Source organism: Urtica dioica, chromosome 8, assembly GCF_054948205.1.
Source record: "Urtica dioica subsp. dioica isolate 48M chromosome 8, U.dioica_male_clone48M_v1_H2, whole genome shotgun sequence".
Classification (NCBI taxonomy): Eukaryota; Viridiplantae; Streptophyta; class Magnoliopsida; order Rosales; family Urticaceae; genus Urtica; species Urtica dioica.
Genome location: NC_142763.1, coordinates 22,009,598 through 22,027,041, shown reverse-complemented (window position 1 = coordinate 22,027,041; position 17,444 = coordinate 22,009,598). Strand labels below are relative to the sequence as shown.

General features: G+C 36.9%; 1 protein-coding gene and 2 pseudogenes across 1 annotated transcript; 1 reads left to right on the top strand and 2 right to left on the bottom strand.

Annotated features, from left to right (window-relative positions):
• Positions 1-4,256: 4,256 nt before the first annotated feature.
• Positions 4,257-5,643, bottom strand: LOC149388572 (uncharacterized; annotated as a pseudogene).
• Positions 5,644-6,033: 390 nt separating this feature from the next.
• LOC149388570 (uncharacterized) lies at positions 6,034-15,513 on the bottom strand. The gene is made up of 7 exons (XM_089622463.1): positions 14,958-15,513; positions 7,844-7,993; positions 7,602-7,751; positions 6,932-7,096; positions 6,531-6,830; positions 6,335-6,399; positions 6,034-6,078 (listed from the first exon to the last, which is right to left on the bottom strand). The coding sequence occupies exons 1-7, from the start codon at positions 15,445-15,447 to the stop codon at positions 6,034-6,036; spliced, it is 1,365 nt and encodes a 454-aa protein (XP_089478589.1). The 5' UTR covers positions 15,448-15,513.
• On the top strand, positions 10,413-13,559 carry LOC149388571 (protein DEFECTIVE IN MERISTEM SILENCING 3 pseudogene; annotated as a pseudogene).
• Positions 15,514-17,444: the final 1,931 nt, after the last annotated feature.

Genomic DNA, 17,444 nt, shown 5'->3' with positions numbered 1-17,444 from the left:
AATTCCACTCTCAACCCAACCATGAAGCACCAATCTAATCCAAATGTTTGACCAACCAACTCAACTACTCAACTACATCGCACCCCAAATCTACTTAGCTACTCATGATTAAGAATAAACAAAGTAAAATTGAAATAAGTAAAAGAAGCAAAACAATAAAGAAACAAGACATTGAATGCTAATCTCAACAACCAAATAAATATATCATAAAACTCAAGCACTACTTCAATATTCCACTTAGATAAAACAATAAACTTATCACAATGCTCAAATGACAAAGGTAATCAACAAAACCCAAATAGAATACTTGAAAGCTTAAAATATGTTCAACAAGCAAAAAGTGGAGTAAATAAGTAAAAAACAATAAATAAAAGAGATAGAGTTTAGAGTGAACAAATGGAGGTGATGAGGATGATGGAGGTTGTCACTTCTCCCTCTTCTTCTTCACTCCCAAGCTCAAGAGCAAAATGGGTGTCAAACCCTAGCTTTCTCTCTCTCACTTTCTCTCTCTAAAGTTTCAAAAACCAAAACAAAAGTGTTCTATTCTAAAGCTTCCTCTTTTCCTCTTTGAATAAGTGTATATGAGGGTTTAGGAAAGGTTTTCGGAGCAAATAAGGACCCTTGGATGAGATCCAAGGGCCAAAAATGATCTAAAAGACGAGCTCCAAAAATTGCTGAAAAAGCAACTGGCGCGGTGCTCCACATAACGGCGCGGTGCTCCACTCGTGAATTTTCTGAAGGCGCGGTGCGCCACATAACGGCGCGGCGCGCCACTCGTGAAATTCTGAAGGCGCGCCGCGCTTCTCTTGCGCGTCGTCTACTCGAGCTCTCGGTGTAAATTTTGGCACCAGGGCGCGGCGCGCCATGTTTTAGGCGCAGCGCGCCTCTCGAGAAACGTTGACTCCATTGACCGTCGTTGACTTTTGTTGACTTGACTTCAAATGACCATAACTTGCTCGATTTAGCTCCGATTTAGCCCGTTTTCGCACCACAACCTTCTCATACTCTCTCAAACCTGAAAATGCAATAAAAACTACAAAATAATATCAAAAACATTAAGAACAAGCTTCGATTCTTATCTAAGAGTCATAGATAAGTGTGAATGAATCTCACTTATCAGTTATCGTATATATAACGTACATTATTAAATATGTCTTCTGTGTGTATATATAGATATATATATATATATATATATATATATATATATACTGTATATATATTCGTAAAGTATTAATGATACTTAATATATATAATATGTATATAATATATGTTGTATATGTATAATGTGTAATAACTTTTTGGTTAAACGTTTTTGGAATTTGTATACTGTAGCGATATTAGTGTGTATATATATATTAGCAATAAATAAAAGAAAGAAAAGTCAATGTATATAATATGTATATGCGTTTTTTTTTATAAAGCTATACATATGTTGTTATATTCTAGATGTTTCTTTGCCGAATTTTTAGCTATTCTTTGCGGCAAGGAAAACAAGTTTTTTTTTTTAAATAATAGAGAATATAAAGATATAATATTAGGTTCAGAATAATTTTTAGGGTTAGAATTTTATTCATTTTGTTATACGCTCGTCTCTCTCTCCCTTTCCTCAGCCCCAATCTCTTTTATTCTCTCTTTGTCCACCTTCAAAAAAAAAAAAAAACCCTAGTCACCAAATAGATAAATCTTTTACTCTTTGTTCTCAAGCCCTATGAGCGTAAAAGACTAATTCTTTTACAACCGTCTGAGAAATTAGGTATGTAATTCGTGGTTTTCTAAAATTAATTTCTATATTGTTTGTTGTTTTATTTTAAGTGAGCCTTTAGATATAAAAAAAGTGTTTCTGGTTCGGATTCAATAAAAATCGTTTTTTAAAACACTTATTTTGGTTTCAAAAATCGTTATTTTGCATCGATTCTTTTTGGAAAAGTTAGGTTTAGATGTCTTCTATCTAAATGCTTAATCGAAAAATATTTTTATGAAATAAATAATATTTTCTGATTATTTTCAAAACAGTGCGCAGACCTGGTTCGCTGGTCTGGCCTATTCCCGATTTTCAGACTTTAAAACGTTTTGATTCTTTTTGGAAACTCTTTTTTTACATGTGTTCTTTTTAAAAAGGTAATCAAAAAATATTTTCATGCTACATATAATATTTTCTGACGATTTTACGATCGGTCCGCAAACTAGTTTTTCACAAGTATTATTAATTATTTTTAAGAAATAGTTAAAAAAAATTATTTTTCCGTGGTGCCTTTACAAAAAGTGATCAAAATTATGTTTTATACGTACTGTAATTTTTACAGAAGTTTTCTCAGAGTTTTAATTTTTCACCGAAACCCTAATAGCCAAGGGTATTTTGGTAATTTCACTTTGAAAGTCGTTTATGAAAATTTCCAGAACCAAAATTTTGTCTTGAATCCTTTTTCTCAGCTGATCCCGATAGTCTTTTATCCCAATTAGGTTCCGAGTCGTTTTGAGTGTCCAATTCATTCGACGATCTACGATCGTAACCTCCGACATCCAGGTGAAAATAATCTCACTACAACACAGATTAGTTCAAAAATATATTAAGTATTATATGATATGAATGAGTTTATAATATTTTTTGAAATTGTTATTGTTTGATTGTTTGACATATGTGTGTTATGGTATGATATGTTATGATATGTTGAGTTTATGATATGATATGGTATGCTATGCTATGCTATGTGATGATATGATATGGTATGATATGTTATGTGATGATATGTTATAAATTAGAATACTTATATCATGTTCTTTTTCTAGTCATATTATCATGTATATTTTATGTCATATGTCATTCGTGCATATAACAAAAATAAAAAAGTGAAAAGATAAAGATAAGCAAGGGAGTCGTACCGCCTCGAGCTACGGAGGTCTTAAGGAGAATTTCTCGAGCCGACTTACGGGCCCAAATGGGGAAATTTCTCGGGCCGAGGCCATAATAAGTTTATAAGATAGAGCGAAGTGTGGGACCTTGCAACCCCATATCTTTCGTCTCTAAAGTGTGCACTGAAATAGGTACGACTACCCTAGGGGCACCCCGAATTAAAAGTTGATAGAATCAAGAAAAGAAAAATCAAGTCACCGTTTAGTTATAAAATACTAATAACCGGTTCATGCATTGCATTACTCTTTTTATTTTGTGAGCTTTATATTATTCTCGCTGAGCGTAAGCTCATCTCTTCGAAAAAAATATATGTTTGTGTTGTAGGTAAACAACTTGCAAGGAACTGAGCAGGGTGGACTAGCGGCATCGATAGCGAGATGGTTGGGTCATGGATTCCATTCACAAATTAAGTCTTCCGCTACGAGTTATTAAGAAATAAAGTTTAAAGTTTTGTTTTCGTTATTAAGAAATAAGTCTTCCGCTACGAGTTTTTAAGAAATAATTTTTAAAGGTTTTTATTTTCATTTACTTCGAAGTTTCAAAGAGTTTTATATTTTGTTTGAGATTTAGATTATGGATTATGTTTTAGTATATTTGCTGTTATCTTTTGTTTTAAATTCGTATTTTTAATTTTGGTTAAGTACTTCTCATGAAGTGTTACAAGTGCGGTCAGCCAGGACACTTCCTTAAAGATTGTCCGAAGCAGAATTTTGAGCAGAACAATCAGAATGGGCGACTTAAGTTCATTCAATCTGAAATTGAAGGGCCACAGATTTTTAAGGTCGACTAGAAGCACCACCAGCAAATCAGACACCATCGCCCCTCACAATCGCATCTACGCCTACACTAATGTCGATATCCTAGCCAGCACCTCGTATATAGTAGCAGGTCAGATTACTTAGTCCGTTATGATGCCTTTGTATTAATTAACTCTGGATCAACACACATTTTTTTTTGGAAAAGTTACAATGTTAAGAAATAGAGTAGAGAAAACTAGACAAGTTTTAAGGACGTGGCATTACCGTTCGGTGATGTTTTATCACCACGTTCTTCGTCCTGGGCGCCACGGCCAACGTGTACGCCGTCAGCCTCGCGGGGGCCACGCGGGGGCCCACGTGCACGTGCCCCGACAGGGCCCCGGCGTGCAAGCACATCCTCTTCGTCCTCATCTGCGTCCTCGGCCTGGGCCCCGCCGACCCCTGCCACCTGTCCCGCTTCCTCGCCGCCCCGACCCTCCCGGACTCCCTGGCCCCGCCCGCCCTCCGCCGCCGCTTCCGCCGCTTCCTCATCTTCGGCCCCGAGGCTCTGCACTTTAAGTTCATCCAAGACATAGAGTCCCCTCTGCTTACGGCCTGTCCCAATCACCATCTGAGATCACGGATCCTGAACACAACAAGATGAAGAAGAAAAAGTTACTACGAAACCAGAATCAGTCAATTGGCTAACAGACACAAGATTTAAAGCAAGACTAGGAATATAGTAGACATCAAGAATGGAAATATGAGGTGTAACAACAGAACCAAAACCCTCTGATGGCATAGGGGTGCCATTGGCAGTCATAATGGGTATGGACGAGTGAGGGGACAAAGACACAAAAGATTAAAAATGAGGGGACATATGGTTAGAAGCACCCGAATCAAGTATCCAAATGGAGGATGGTATACCTGGGACTGACGATGAAGACAAACCTTTAGAGGAAGAGGCTGACATGGCATGAGGCTGAGAGGCAAGGAACTGTTGGAACTGCTCAAACATGTACGGATCCACAGATGGGGCAGCAACGTCGTTGGTGGGCGGAGGTGTCCACGAAATGTAGGACGAGGTGCCCACGGAGCTGGTGCACGAGGTGCCCACGGAGCCGTTGGACGGGGTGCCCACGGAGCCGTCGGGCGAGACTGAGGCTGGGTTGGGCGTTGTTGCTGCTGCTGCTGCGGCTGTGCTCTGTCCCTGCCTAACTTCGGACACTGAGCCTTCCAATGTCCCTTCTCTTTACAGAAGGCACATTTATCCAGAGGGAGTGATGACCTGGACGTACTATCAGCAGGAGAACGGTACGGGGCAGCAAGGACAGCAGGCACCGCGGGTGATGGACTCTCCTTGTCAATCTTGGACTTGAGACGAACCTCTTCGGCCAGCAGCTCGTTGACCACAGAATCAACAGAAGGAAGAGGACTGCGGTGAAGAATCGCACCACGCAATCCCTCAAAGTCGTCATGATGGGCCATCAGGAACTGAACCAATCGCTGCTCTTCACGCCGAGAGATGTAAGCCGCCACTGCCCTCAATTCAGCCGACTCAGTCAATGCCAACTGATCCCACAATGATTACATGGCAGAATAGAACTCTTGAATACTCAAACCGTTTTGCCGAAGCGCACGAATATCCATCTCCAACTGATACTGTTTGGCAAAATTAGACTGAGTATAGAGTCTCTCTAGATGTCCCCAGACCTCCTTTGCAGTCTCGTACTTTGCCAACTGAGCACCGATCGAGTGGGTAACAGAAGTGTTAATCCACGTGATAATTTTCGCGGTGTCAGACTCCCAAACATCAATCGAAGTTGCAAAATCTTCGGCCTTCTCATCGGTAGGCTTACGACGCACACCCGTCACATAACTCCACATCGATTTTCCACGCAAAAAATTCCTCATAACATAACTCCAATATGAGTAATTTTTGCCATCCAGTTGAACACCAATTGCCTGAAGGGAATCATCTCTATGACCCGCCATATCGAAAAAGCACAAATCCAAACACTCCAAAAAACAACGAAATCCAAACAAACAGATAGAAACCCCCAAATCGAAATCCGAAAACGAAATCAACAACGCATCCAAACAGCACCGAACCGATGAACAAGACAATCACTCAACCAATTACGACATCCACAAATCAAGAAAAGGACGCGAAAATACCAACGATACGGACGAAAAACGATGCCCCGAACCCCGAGGGGGGTGCGCTGCCCCCCGTAACCCCCCAGCGAACTCACTGCGGAGTTCGATCCGCGAACACCGTGCTTGGTATATTAACTTTCTTCAATCAATTAACAAAATCCATGAATGGAGAAGATGGCTCTGATACCATGAAGATTTAGGGATTCAGAGAAAAAAGAGGAAGTCTTAATTGATGAAATACATAATAGAATAGTCTGGGTATATATAACCCTAATACAACCAAAAAGTGAAATAAAGAAAAAGGGAAATAATCCTAAATACAATAATAATAATAATAATGGCTAATATATTATATATATACGCTAATACTTACCATGTTCATTTTCCTTCAAATTTTTTTCTGGGTTCCAAACAGACCCTAATGAAACGAGTAACCTTTGACCATATAAATATTACTCGAGACTAACAAAGTTTGTAAAATCAAAGGTTGCTCATTGATTCGCAAATTGATTTTGAGATAGAATACCACGTTATCAGACCCCGCAAAACTCAAAACGATCACCCAAAACGAATGATTCGAAAGACGGACATCTAAAAAGATGTTGCATCGGAAAATGTGAAAGATGATTCATATATAAGAGATCATGAGTTACTAATCTCACCGCCAATTTATTTTGAGCTAGACTCTATTTAGCATAAAAGTTGATAATTGTGTAGCTTACTTTTACTTCGTGTGACATTGCCGTTATTTCCGTTTTTCGAAGAATCCACAGAGGTCATAGCCTCTTTATTTGGCTGCTCAAATGTACTATCCGGAAAAGTAGCATCGCCGCCGTCGACAATCTCATACGGGTTAGTCTCGCCGTCTTCTTTGTGGGACCGCATCGCTTGCACTGCCCAGGGATCGGCTCCCGTGTTTTCGTATTCGTACATCGAAGCACGTTTCAGGAGTTCGTTCATCACTTGGACTGACCACACGTGTTTCTCTTTCTTTTGCCGGACTCTCATTATCATCCCAGATCCTTAAAACCATGTCCACATAAAAAAAAAAAAAAGTAAGATATTTTGTCAGGCAAAGGCAAAGCCTTGGTTGGCTTCAGAAGATCCTAGATTTTGAATGTACCGAGTCCGAGAATGACGAGCAAAGCCTTGCAAACAATCTTGAAAAAGTTGAAACATGTGCTGTAGTTTGGAGGAAAGAGCTTTTGGGCTTTGGAAGGTTGTACCGTGCTTGGGTTCTCTGTATCAGCTCCTATTTGTTGAGCGTGAGCCTTTGATCCGAGGGTCACTGGTAAGTTAAGAAGTTCTATGAATAAAACCATACTGGTTGGTTGATGTTAACAACGAAAAGAAATTAATCTAATTAGAATCTAATATTTTTTTTCTACAAAATAGCTCAAGTTTACATAAAATTAGTGAAATATCAATAATTTACAAAAAACGCAACTGTTCCTAAATTCATTTAAAGAGTCTACCTTCTACACCTTGTATACTATGTCAGTAAAATGTTTGCCCGTGTCCATAAACTTATTTAAAGAGGTAGATACATTGTATACGATATCAAATAATTTAGACTACAATTTGTTTTTTTCACCGAAAGTGTCAAATTTGAGCTATTTTACTAAAAATAAAAGTAAAATAAATTATTTTTTTGACAATTTTGTTTAATAACTTAAAAGTTTGATTATATTGTTAATCAAATAGTCTTTTTATTTTATTTTATTTTTTATAAAGAAAATAGGTTAATTAGTTACTTTGCTATTATATATAACTAATTTTTTTAAGTGGCAAACCAGCTTTGGCGGATCTCATCATCAACTGAAATACATTGACGCAAAGCTTGTAAGTGGGCGGATAATTAGCGGATTCCTCTTCTTGCTTGAGTTTCTTCATCATCTGTGTAGGATCATCTGTTTCAGCCTTGAGCTGATCCACAAACGTGCCTTCCAAATTACAACCACAGTTAGTATACTGTTTTGCTTGATCCCAATAGTAGTATATATGGAACAAATGATCTTGGTGAGAGACTAATTACAATGGTAAATAATTCTTTGGCATCGTCCAAGGTTGCTACCACTCTTGAAGGCAAATGGCTTACTTGCCAATACGTGGAGAGGCGTATGTCCATGTTGGTCCACAGAGCCTATAAGTTCTCCGTACAGATGAATTATCTGGAACGCCAAATCTAAAAGAAGTTAAAAAAAAAAGTTAATAAAGGAATTAAATGAGTAAAATAAAGGTCTTATGCGATTTAGAGATCAATTTGAGACTCGACGAGACAATGCACACCCTAGGAAAGCAATATGACGAGTCCATATTTTTACTTTATTTTATAGGGATAAGAACATTTTTCGAATGTTGTATCCGTTATTAGACGTAAATGTTTTAGTAACATTTTCTTTTAAAAAAAATGTTGCATCCGTTATTTGTTTATTGTTAGATTAACCTTATCTTTTATTAATTGTTAAAAATTTATCCCTTATTATACATCGATCTCAACTTTTTGAAATTTATAAGCAACTAAACCACGTCAAACTTATTATTTACTAATTAGACAACGTTCTATTAATTGTAGTTAATTAGCCACTCATTATATTAACTGTAATTAAATAGACAATTTTGTCCAAATGATTCAATTAATAGACAAAAATTATTTGGACAAAGTATATCAATTTAATTATAATTAATAGAATCAGTGGCTAATTAATTATAATTAACTAAACGTTGATTATTATGCAAACTTAAAGTTTCTATATGGCTATGTAACTCCTGATGTTTGGTATCATTCAATGTCAATGCTTAATCTTCAATCACGAAATCACAAAATCCAACAACTCTCTAACCACTACTACAAATACAGTTTTTCGGTGCGGATGACTTTTAGGTGCGACTTTTCGCACCTAAAAGTCGCACCAAAATTACTTTCGGGTGCGACTTTTCGCACCCAAAAGTCACTGAAGTAACAAAAAAATTTCGCTGATTTTTTTTAAATTTGGGTGCAAAAAATCGCACCCAAAAGTTCATCATACCTTTGGGTGCGACAAAGTCGCACCAAAAAATCCAAAACATTTCGTCTAAAAAATTAGCGGGATTTTGTTCCCTCTTATTTCACTTCTAAAAAATTAGAAAAGAAAACAAAACAAAAGAAAAGAAAAGAAAGAAGAGAGAAGAAGAGAGAGAGAGAGAGGAAGAGAGAGCGAGAGAGCGAGAGAGAGAGAGCGAGAGAGAGGAAGAGAGCGAGAGAGTGAGATGGATTCGAGCTCGCGGAGGAAGAGGTCGGCCGACAGCAAGCCACCGAGATCCATTGACCGAGAAGAGATGAGCCACCGCGCTCCGCCGAGGACGCCGGACCGAGGGGAGAGGCGCTGAGGAAGGAGGGAGAGAACGCCGAGAAGATGTGATCTCACAAACAAGGTGAGATGTTTCTTCCCCGATTTTGAGATTCGATTCTAGGGTTTTTGGAACTTGAATTTGGGGGTTTTCGGTTTGAAACGAGATTGATGATTTTCATATGTTTTGGAGTGTTTTTGGTGCTTGTTTATGTTGAGGAATTGGTTTCGGGCACCAGCTTCAGGTCACCGGCGTTGCTGTGGACGGCGGCGACACTGTGTCCTCGTCTGTTGATTGGTGAGTTTTCTGTTTGATTCCCGGCGTTTATGAAATATTTTTTATGACCTTGTTTTGGTTGAGGTTTTTTTGATTCAAATTTGACATTTGGAGGACTGAAAGGGGAGTGGATTGGGAAGAAGAAACAGTAGTGTTTTGTATCATAGTGATATATTCCGATGATACGCTGCAGTGATGCATTGTGTTAAAGATTTGATTTGGGCATGAGAATCTTGGCTTCAAGTTGTTACGAGCTTTGGTAGATGAAGGAAAACTTGTTGTAGGCTTAGATTTTTTTTTTATTAGTAAATATAATGATAACAATAGTATCTTATGCTTGTGAGGTTTTTTGTTGGAGTCATTGCAAGCATACTGATAGTCTGTCTTGTTCTCACTTTTTTAAGACTAGAGAATGGCATTGCCTCATTTGTATAAATGGACGAATCTGTTTTTGATTTTTTTTTTTGGGTGTTTCGTTTGATTGGAATTCACAAACCTGTAATCTCTTTATTGTATTTGAAATAGTACTCTAAAACGGTGGAGAAAAGGTCAAGTTGTTGAATCCTCAGGTGATTATAATTGTGTTAGATTCTTAAGGTGCAATTAGTCATTTTATTTATTTAGTAGTGTTAGTTATTTGCTTTTGAATCGATAACAACTTATGATGTGACAAATATTGTATTGTGTGTGTGTATATATATATATATATATATGTGTGTGTGTGTGTGTGTGTTAATATTGTTTATGGAGTATTTATAATTAGCATTAAGGTCGTTAATGTTCTGCCTTACGCGGGAAACTAGCTAGTAATGCTAAATAAGATAGTGCGTTCGTTAATATTTTAGTTTTACAGCAGCTAGCCTTTATTTGATGGTTTGCAAGTGGGCAAATTATTATTGCAAGCAAACAATTAACTGTCATAAAGTTGCTGTTTTTTTTTTTTAATTTATAGAATAATAATGTCAAGTGATTGAAATTAAAATGTTCTAATTCGTCGCTGCCCTTGGCAGAGTCGAAGACGAGAATCTCAGCAGGTTTCTATTTCTTATCGGTATTAGTTTTAAAGATTGGTTCTTGAAATAACGGGCTGTGGGAAATTTTGAGCACAGGCTTTTGTCGGAGTACTTGGGAATGCAGGCCCTGCTGGGCATAGTTTGCAGAAGCTACGAAGGTGTTAAGGCTCTCGAGAAGTACGACGAGCAAGGGAATATAAAAAACGACGCTTCTTCTCTGCATGGTGTCGGACTGGCTTCGGGGAAGAAAATAAGTGGACGCTTTCTCGTCATGTGCCTTGAAGATTTGAGGCAATTAAACAGTCCTCGTTTTTTTTTGTTTCCTTTTCCAATTTGTGTTTTCATTTTATTTTCTTTTGTATTTCTGTTGGGCTTCAGACGATACGCGGGTGAGCTTGTGGCGGGCGATCCACAGAGAAAGCTTGCTCTTCCGAAGCCGAAACTTCCGAAACTTCAGACGATACGTTGGCTTCGTTGACTACGCGGTGAACTTGATCAATCTGGAAAGCAAGAACTTGTCTTGTGTCACATCCGGTGGAGAAGGTCTCAGAGAGACGCTGTTTTACAGCCTCTTCTCTCGCTTGCAAATCTACAAGACAAGAATGGATATGCTTCAGGCTCTCCCGTGCATAACCGATGGAGCCTTGTCTTTGGACGGTGGCATTATTAGAAAGTCTGGTATACTATCACTCGGAACTAGGTTAGTACACAAAAAAAAAAAAAAATGTTTGCTGATTTACAGTGCTTAGTTGAGTGTTTGTTGTAGTCTTGATCTATATACATTCGTGTATCAATCCCGTGATTTGTGTATTTCTTATCGGTACCGTGATTTGTGCATACGTATGTTGAATATGTGTTTCAAAATTTGAGGCTGAACGTATTTAGTTGCTTTTTATTTTTATAAATAAATTAAGAATCGAAGTCACTTTTAAATCAGGTGACAACTAAAGCACTGCTAACAAGATTTCAAGTCACTTTATAATAGAGCGACATCTTAAGCACTTTTTTTTAATCCACAAATGACTATCGGGTGCGACTTTGTCGCACCCAATGCTCTTTTACCCGCCTTTTCCATGGATTTTGGTGACTTTTTAGGTGCGACTTTAGGTGCAGAAAGTCGCACCTAAATGTCGCACCCGAAAGTTAAGACTTTTGGGTGCGACTTTTCGCACCTAAGACTTTTAGGTGCGAACTTTCGGGTGCGGAAAAGTCGCACCTAAAGATATATTTGGGTGCGAAAATTGACTTTTGGGTGCTAAAATAGTCGCACCCAAAGGTCTTTTTTGTACTAGTGAACATTCTGATATCTGAAAATATGTTTAGAGAATCACACCACACGCATCAAACAAATAGTTCCTGTGTTTGGGCCGGTGTGGTCGATGGACGGAATTTGATCTTCGTGAAGCAGAGGCTCAGGTTTAGTGTTGATGGTCTTCAGACAGTATTATTGATTACTTGTTTATAGTCGATGTTTATTGGTTCATCAAAGTGTTTATTTATTTATTTCACTACTACAAAATACCTATTAGAAGTCGCTATATTTGCGTCGGGTACATTTTTGAGCGACGCATAACATAATTTTTTGGGGTTCGATTGACGTGGAAATGATTAAAATTAAGCCAATTTAATTTGATTGGGCCACGTGGCCCGGCGTCGCTCAATAAATAAGCGACGTGGGGCGTCGCTCGTTTTTTGAGCGACGCCAGGCCACGTGGCAGGGGCGTCGCTCGCTTTTTGAGCGACGCCCCTGCCACGTGGCCTGGCGTCGCTCAAAAAACGAGCGACGCCCCCCTTTTAAAAAAAAAAAAAATACATAAGTAAATTCGCACACAGTTATTTCTCACTTCTTCTTCCTCATTCGACATTTTCTCTCCAAAACCCCAAATACCTCCATTGAAACCCACCTCCACCACCATTACACATCTCCACCGACCACCTCCACCACCATTACACATTTCTAGCACTCTACTCCGGCCGGCGTCGTGATTTTGGTGAACGTTTTTGGTCGTGACGCACGGGTAAGAGGTTAGTTTTAGGGTTTTTTTAGGTTTTTTTTGTTTATCTTTTTTTTTTTATTATTTCATGATATTAAGATTCTTAGGTTATTTTTTATTGATTTCGGTGTGAAGGATGTGCATTTGTTGTTATTTACCGCCGTCCCCGCGCCCATAGTCGCCGCCGGTCCCTCCGCCCCTCTTTCGTCCGGTCGCCGTCGTCGGGTCGAGCTTAGGTAGAGTTTTTTTTTTTTTTTTTTTTAATAAACATTTTATTAAATTTGTTTTACATATTTTCAGCCTCTCATTAGGTTGTGGACGCCTTTAATCCGGTTTTCACTCGCCGTCGCCGCCGCCTCCCGTATTAGCATCCAAGTAAGTTTTTTATTTTATTTTATAAAATGTCAATTTTTTTTTGTACATATTATATTGGGCGTCGCTTGAAAATTGTGTGTCACTAGATAATATAAAATGATTATTTTTTGTGATTTTGATATATGTATCGATATGTTATGTTTACTAGTAGTTTATAGAGTTTAGACGTCGCTTTTTCTTTGTTGGACATGAATTGTGTGTGAATTGTGTGCGAATTTTGTTGTTTTGTAATGATTAAATAAGTTATGTTTCCTAATAGGTTAGACTTTAGATGTCGCTTTTTTTTTTTGCACGTGAATTGTGTGTGATTTTGTTGTGTTGAGATGATCATATATGTATATATATATATATATGCTTATGCTTTATATCGTGAACAAAAGTGCTTATGCTTTATATATATATGCTTATGCGTACATCGTGAACAAAAGTGCTTATGCTTTATATATATATATATATATATATATATATATATATATATATATATATATATATATAGTTGATAACACATTTGTCCATTCATAAAAACATTTGTCCAAATTTTTTGAGTTTGATAATATTTTAATCCCAAGAAAATTAATTGAAAAAGTTAAATGTTCTACAACCTGTTTGTGCGGCCAGGTTCTATGGTGACGGTGGTGACGTGTCGGAGTCTTTGGCTTCCGGCGAGGAAAACAGTGGTCTTATTGGTGTGCTTGATTGGTTTGTTCTTTCTGTTTCAAGTGTTGCTATTGGCTTTTTTATTGCCTCATCTCATCTTAATTAGCGGAATTAATAAGAACAAGCTTTTAGTCTAAATTAGGGTGTGCGTTTCTTATATTTTATTGAGGCAAAGCAAGTTACATATGAGTTGGTTTTTTTTTTTTTTTTTATCAAACATTGTGTTTCAAGAAAAAAAAATTGTTCGGCTTTGTATGGTCTGAAAAAATAGATTTAATTGTGCTGGGTGGTTGTGACTTTCTCATGCTTATTAGGTTGTTTTAATAGTGTCTAAGCAGGAGTATATTAGAATTCTTTTGAAGACCTTATCATAATTTTGTAAGACAAAAACTCTAATCTTATTTATGTTGATTTTTCTATGGCTCATTAATGAGAAATTTGTATAGAAACCTGTCATTTATTAACAGTTATGTCAACAAATCGTAGATTTACCATTTTTCTACGACTCATATTTTTATTAGTAACTGTAGACATCAAAGTATACAGTTTCATAAACCGTAGATTTACAAATCTACAATTAATAATAATTATAGATATATAAGTCTACAGTTACTAGTAAAATTGTCCAAAAATATAATTACTACTTTTTTGTCCAAAGTATCGAAATTGCTACTAGTTAAGTCCATTTCCCTAAAGCAAATACTTTACGACCCTTAAAGTTGGACCGGACCTATGTGGAACACGTGGCTGAATATAACCATTACAGTCAAAAGGGGTTATTTAGCGTACATGGTACGGTATGAAGGGGCAATTAGGTAATGATATGATTTTGAAGCCCCTTCAACTCATGATCATGAGTGGTATATAACGAGATGTGTTTTTCTTCTAACTTTTCTCTATACGACATTCCTCGAACGAATACGCACAATTATGAGCTTTAAGATCATAATTATTAGCCCAGACACTGAGATGGCACGTCATCAGCCATCTCAGCTCATGCGTCACGGCAACAGAGTAGCTAGTGTTAGCCACGTTGGGTTGTTAGAGTTAGTTTAGATTAGTGAATACTGTAATAATTAGATATATAGATGCGGTTAGAGTTAGTTATGCTTTGTATAGCTTGTATAAAACGCAGTCAGTTAACACTGCAAAGATCGATGAAGAAATTATCTCCGATCACATTGATCATCTTCATTCTCAAATCTCTCTCCCTCTCTCTCTCGTTCATTTATACAAACACTATCAATAATAAACGTATTATTTTACATATATTGATAAGTTTCATTTTTTTAAATAGAAAGTCTTTTCAATTGCACATTTCTATAAATAGAATTTGACCGACTATGAAACATAAAATATGAAAGACTAGAAGAAATAGCTAAGGAATCAAATTTTACGACCGTAAAGTAAAGCGTATGGTCAAAATCTAAACCTTTAATTATGTACTTATTTATCTGTGCATTAAAGTAAAAGTGGGTACCTAGAAATAAAGACCAGTACTCACCGAAATACTCGCCGGCGATGGAACAGTGGAGAGCCGTCTGGCCATCCTTCCTCCGGCAGAAAGAAGCGTCGCTCCGTGAGGGAGACAGGAAATGAAGCGCAAGGAAAGCCTCCTTTCTTCCCCGCAGCGCCGCCAAAAACAGCGGCGTCTCGCTGTCGGAGTTCCGAGCTCCGACGAGGGAGGCGTCGGCTCCGGCGATGCAGCGGCACATCCTCACGTTCCCCATCGCCGCCGCCAGGTGGAGCGCCGTGTTCCCTCTCTCGTTCTCCGTCCCCAGCGCCGCCCTAACCGTGCCTGCTTCTGCCACGTGGCGCACGATCTCCTCCACCACGCCCTCCTGCCAATCGGAGACCGCCACGTGGAGCGCGGTCTCCCCGGACCGCGTGATCTTCGCCGTGTGGGCCCGCGGGTCGGCTCTGTACATCGCCTCCACTCTCTTCCACTCGCCCTTCATCGCCGTGTTGAACAGCTCTTTCTTCATCCTCTCCATTATTATTTTCAGCTGAGAATTATATGACTTGGCTATTATTGTCACTAGACTTTGGAACAAGTGATTTAATTGTCCTTCTTTTAATGGTAAAAAGCAAGGATATGAAAGGCATGTGACTGAAGCGGTACGAGCGAGCCCTTTTATAATGAATGCATATATTTTTAGGCTTCGAACTTAAGCTTCTTTTTTGCGTCCGCTTCTTTTGTGTCTCACACTCGAGCTTTGGTTTTGTTTTTTTGGTCATGATAATATCTCACAGCAAGATCGCGTTTTGTTCATTTGGAAAGATAGAAACCATAAAAAGACGAGCGCTTAAAACAGTTCTGGTATACAAATTAATTTTGATATGGTAGAGAACAAAATAAATTAGATCTCCATTACAAGCAAACTTTAAAATAAATAACATGACATAAATTTGATTTTTTATATGCAATGTGTTTTAATTAGTATTTCATTTTATTATGTGTATACCTAATTTTAAAAATGTTTTATGTAATGTGTTCCCCTACAAAATAATTTTTTTTATATTTATATATATAATGTGTGTTTATCTAAAAAAAATATTATTGTAAAATTATTGAAAAATATTACAGTTATGTATATGAGAGTTCATATTTATTTAAGAGTCTACAAAATTTTGTAAAATAGATAAAAAAAAATCTGATTGGAAATATATAAAATATACAGCTTTAGTATATGTGGGCTTAATTTTATATATATATATATATATATATATATATATATATATATATGTATATATATATATATATATAAAGTTGTTAAAACTATCAAAATTAATAGATAAAAAAATAATATTTTTTTAGTGTTAGAAATAGAGTTTTGAATTGGAATAAACACTGCTTGATTTGACACGAGTTTTGGGTTGAAGGTAGTTCTTTGAAGCGGGTTAGCAGAGGCACTAACTCTAATTTCTGAAATAGTTTTTGTTTTAAAATAAATTATTGGCAGATACCATCTCACCAATCAACTTAGTGCCTAATGACAAATTATTGATCTCATAGCCTCGAATTTAAACCTAGGCATTATGTAATCTTTAATAATGTAATCGAGGACTTCACCCTAAAGCATAACACCCAACAAAGTTTTTTACACTAAATTTTCACCTAAGTCTAATTTAACTGTCATTATTGAACTATATGGCCCGCATTCCCTTAAGATCCACACACACACAAAAAAAAAAAAAAAAAAAAAAAAAAAAAAAAAAACCCCCCAAAAAAATGCAAGGGAAATTTAATATATGAGGGAAATGAACATTGAATGAAAAATAAGAAGAAAAATTAAAAATCTACATCGGGTTTGGAAGTTATGAAAAATGAGAGAGAAAGAAGAGGGGAAATGAAGAAATAAACACAAAACGTAGTCCCCGCATGTATAATTTAAATGGATTTCAATTTCCACCCAAATTTCCATCGAAAATTGAAGTCACTCATTAGTTATAAAATTTCTCACCTAATTTTTTTTTTTTTTATCAATCTGAATAACACAAGAGAAATACGAGGGATTCCATTTCCATTTCTCTTCTATGGGTTCGAAACGACCGTCATAACTCCAAATATATATCACTGCACATATCCCTTTACTTATTAAAAAAAATATAAAAAAGTCATCTTCTTCTCCTTCTTCTCTTTATTGTTTTACAATAAAATTCAAGAAAAAAATTGAATTGTAAATATTGAGATTTTTATATTAATACTAGCTTTGAGCCATGCCCAAGGCACCGCGTATATATGTATATATATATATGATATATATATATATATATGTGTGTAATTGAATGTAAATTTAATACTTTTCTAAGCTCTTTGTCTAAAATAAGTGGGATATTGTCCCAAACGCGATTATTTCATTATTTTTTTGGAAAAAGGTTGTGGAAAATATTGTCCCAAACGCGATTATTTCATTATATTAGGTTGTGGAAAATAAGTGGGATAAGTGTGTAATTGAATGTAAATATTAGATGAATGTTAAACAAAAAG

What these genes read in the sequence shown, in the direction of transcription:
- LOC149388570 (XM_089622463.1), bottom strand. Translation starts at nt 15,447, where the DNA reads ATGGAGAGGATGAAGAAAGAGCTGTTCAACACGGCGATGAAGGGCGAG. An exon ending in CAATGTCACACGAAGTAAAA is followed by an intron (nt 6,400 to 6,530) that starts GTAAGCTACACA and finishes ACATCTTTTTAG; the next exon opens with ATGTCCGTCTTTCGAATCAT. An exon ending in TTGCGGGGTCTGATAACGTG is followed by an intron (nt 6,079 to 6,334) that starts GTATTCTATCTC and finishes TGGTTGTATTAG; the next exon opens with GGTTATATATACCCAGACTA.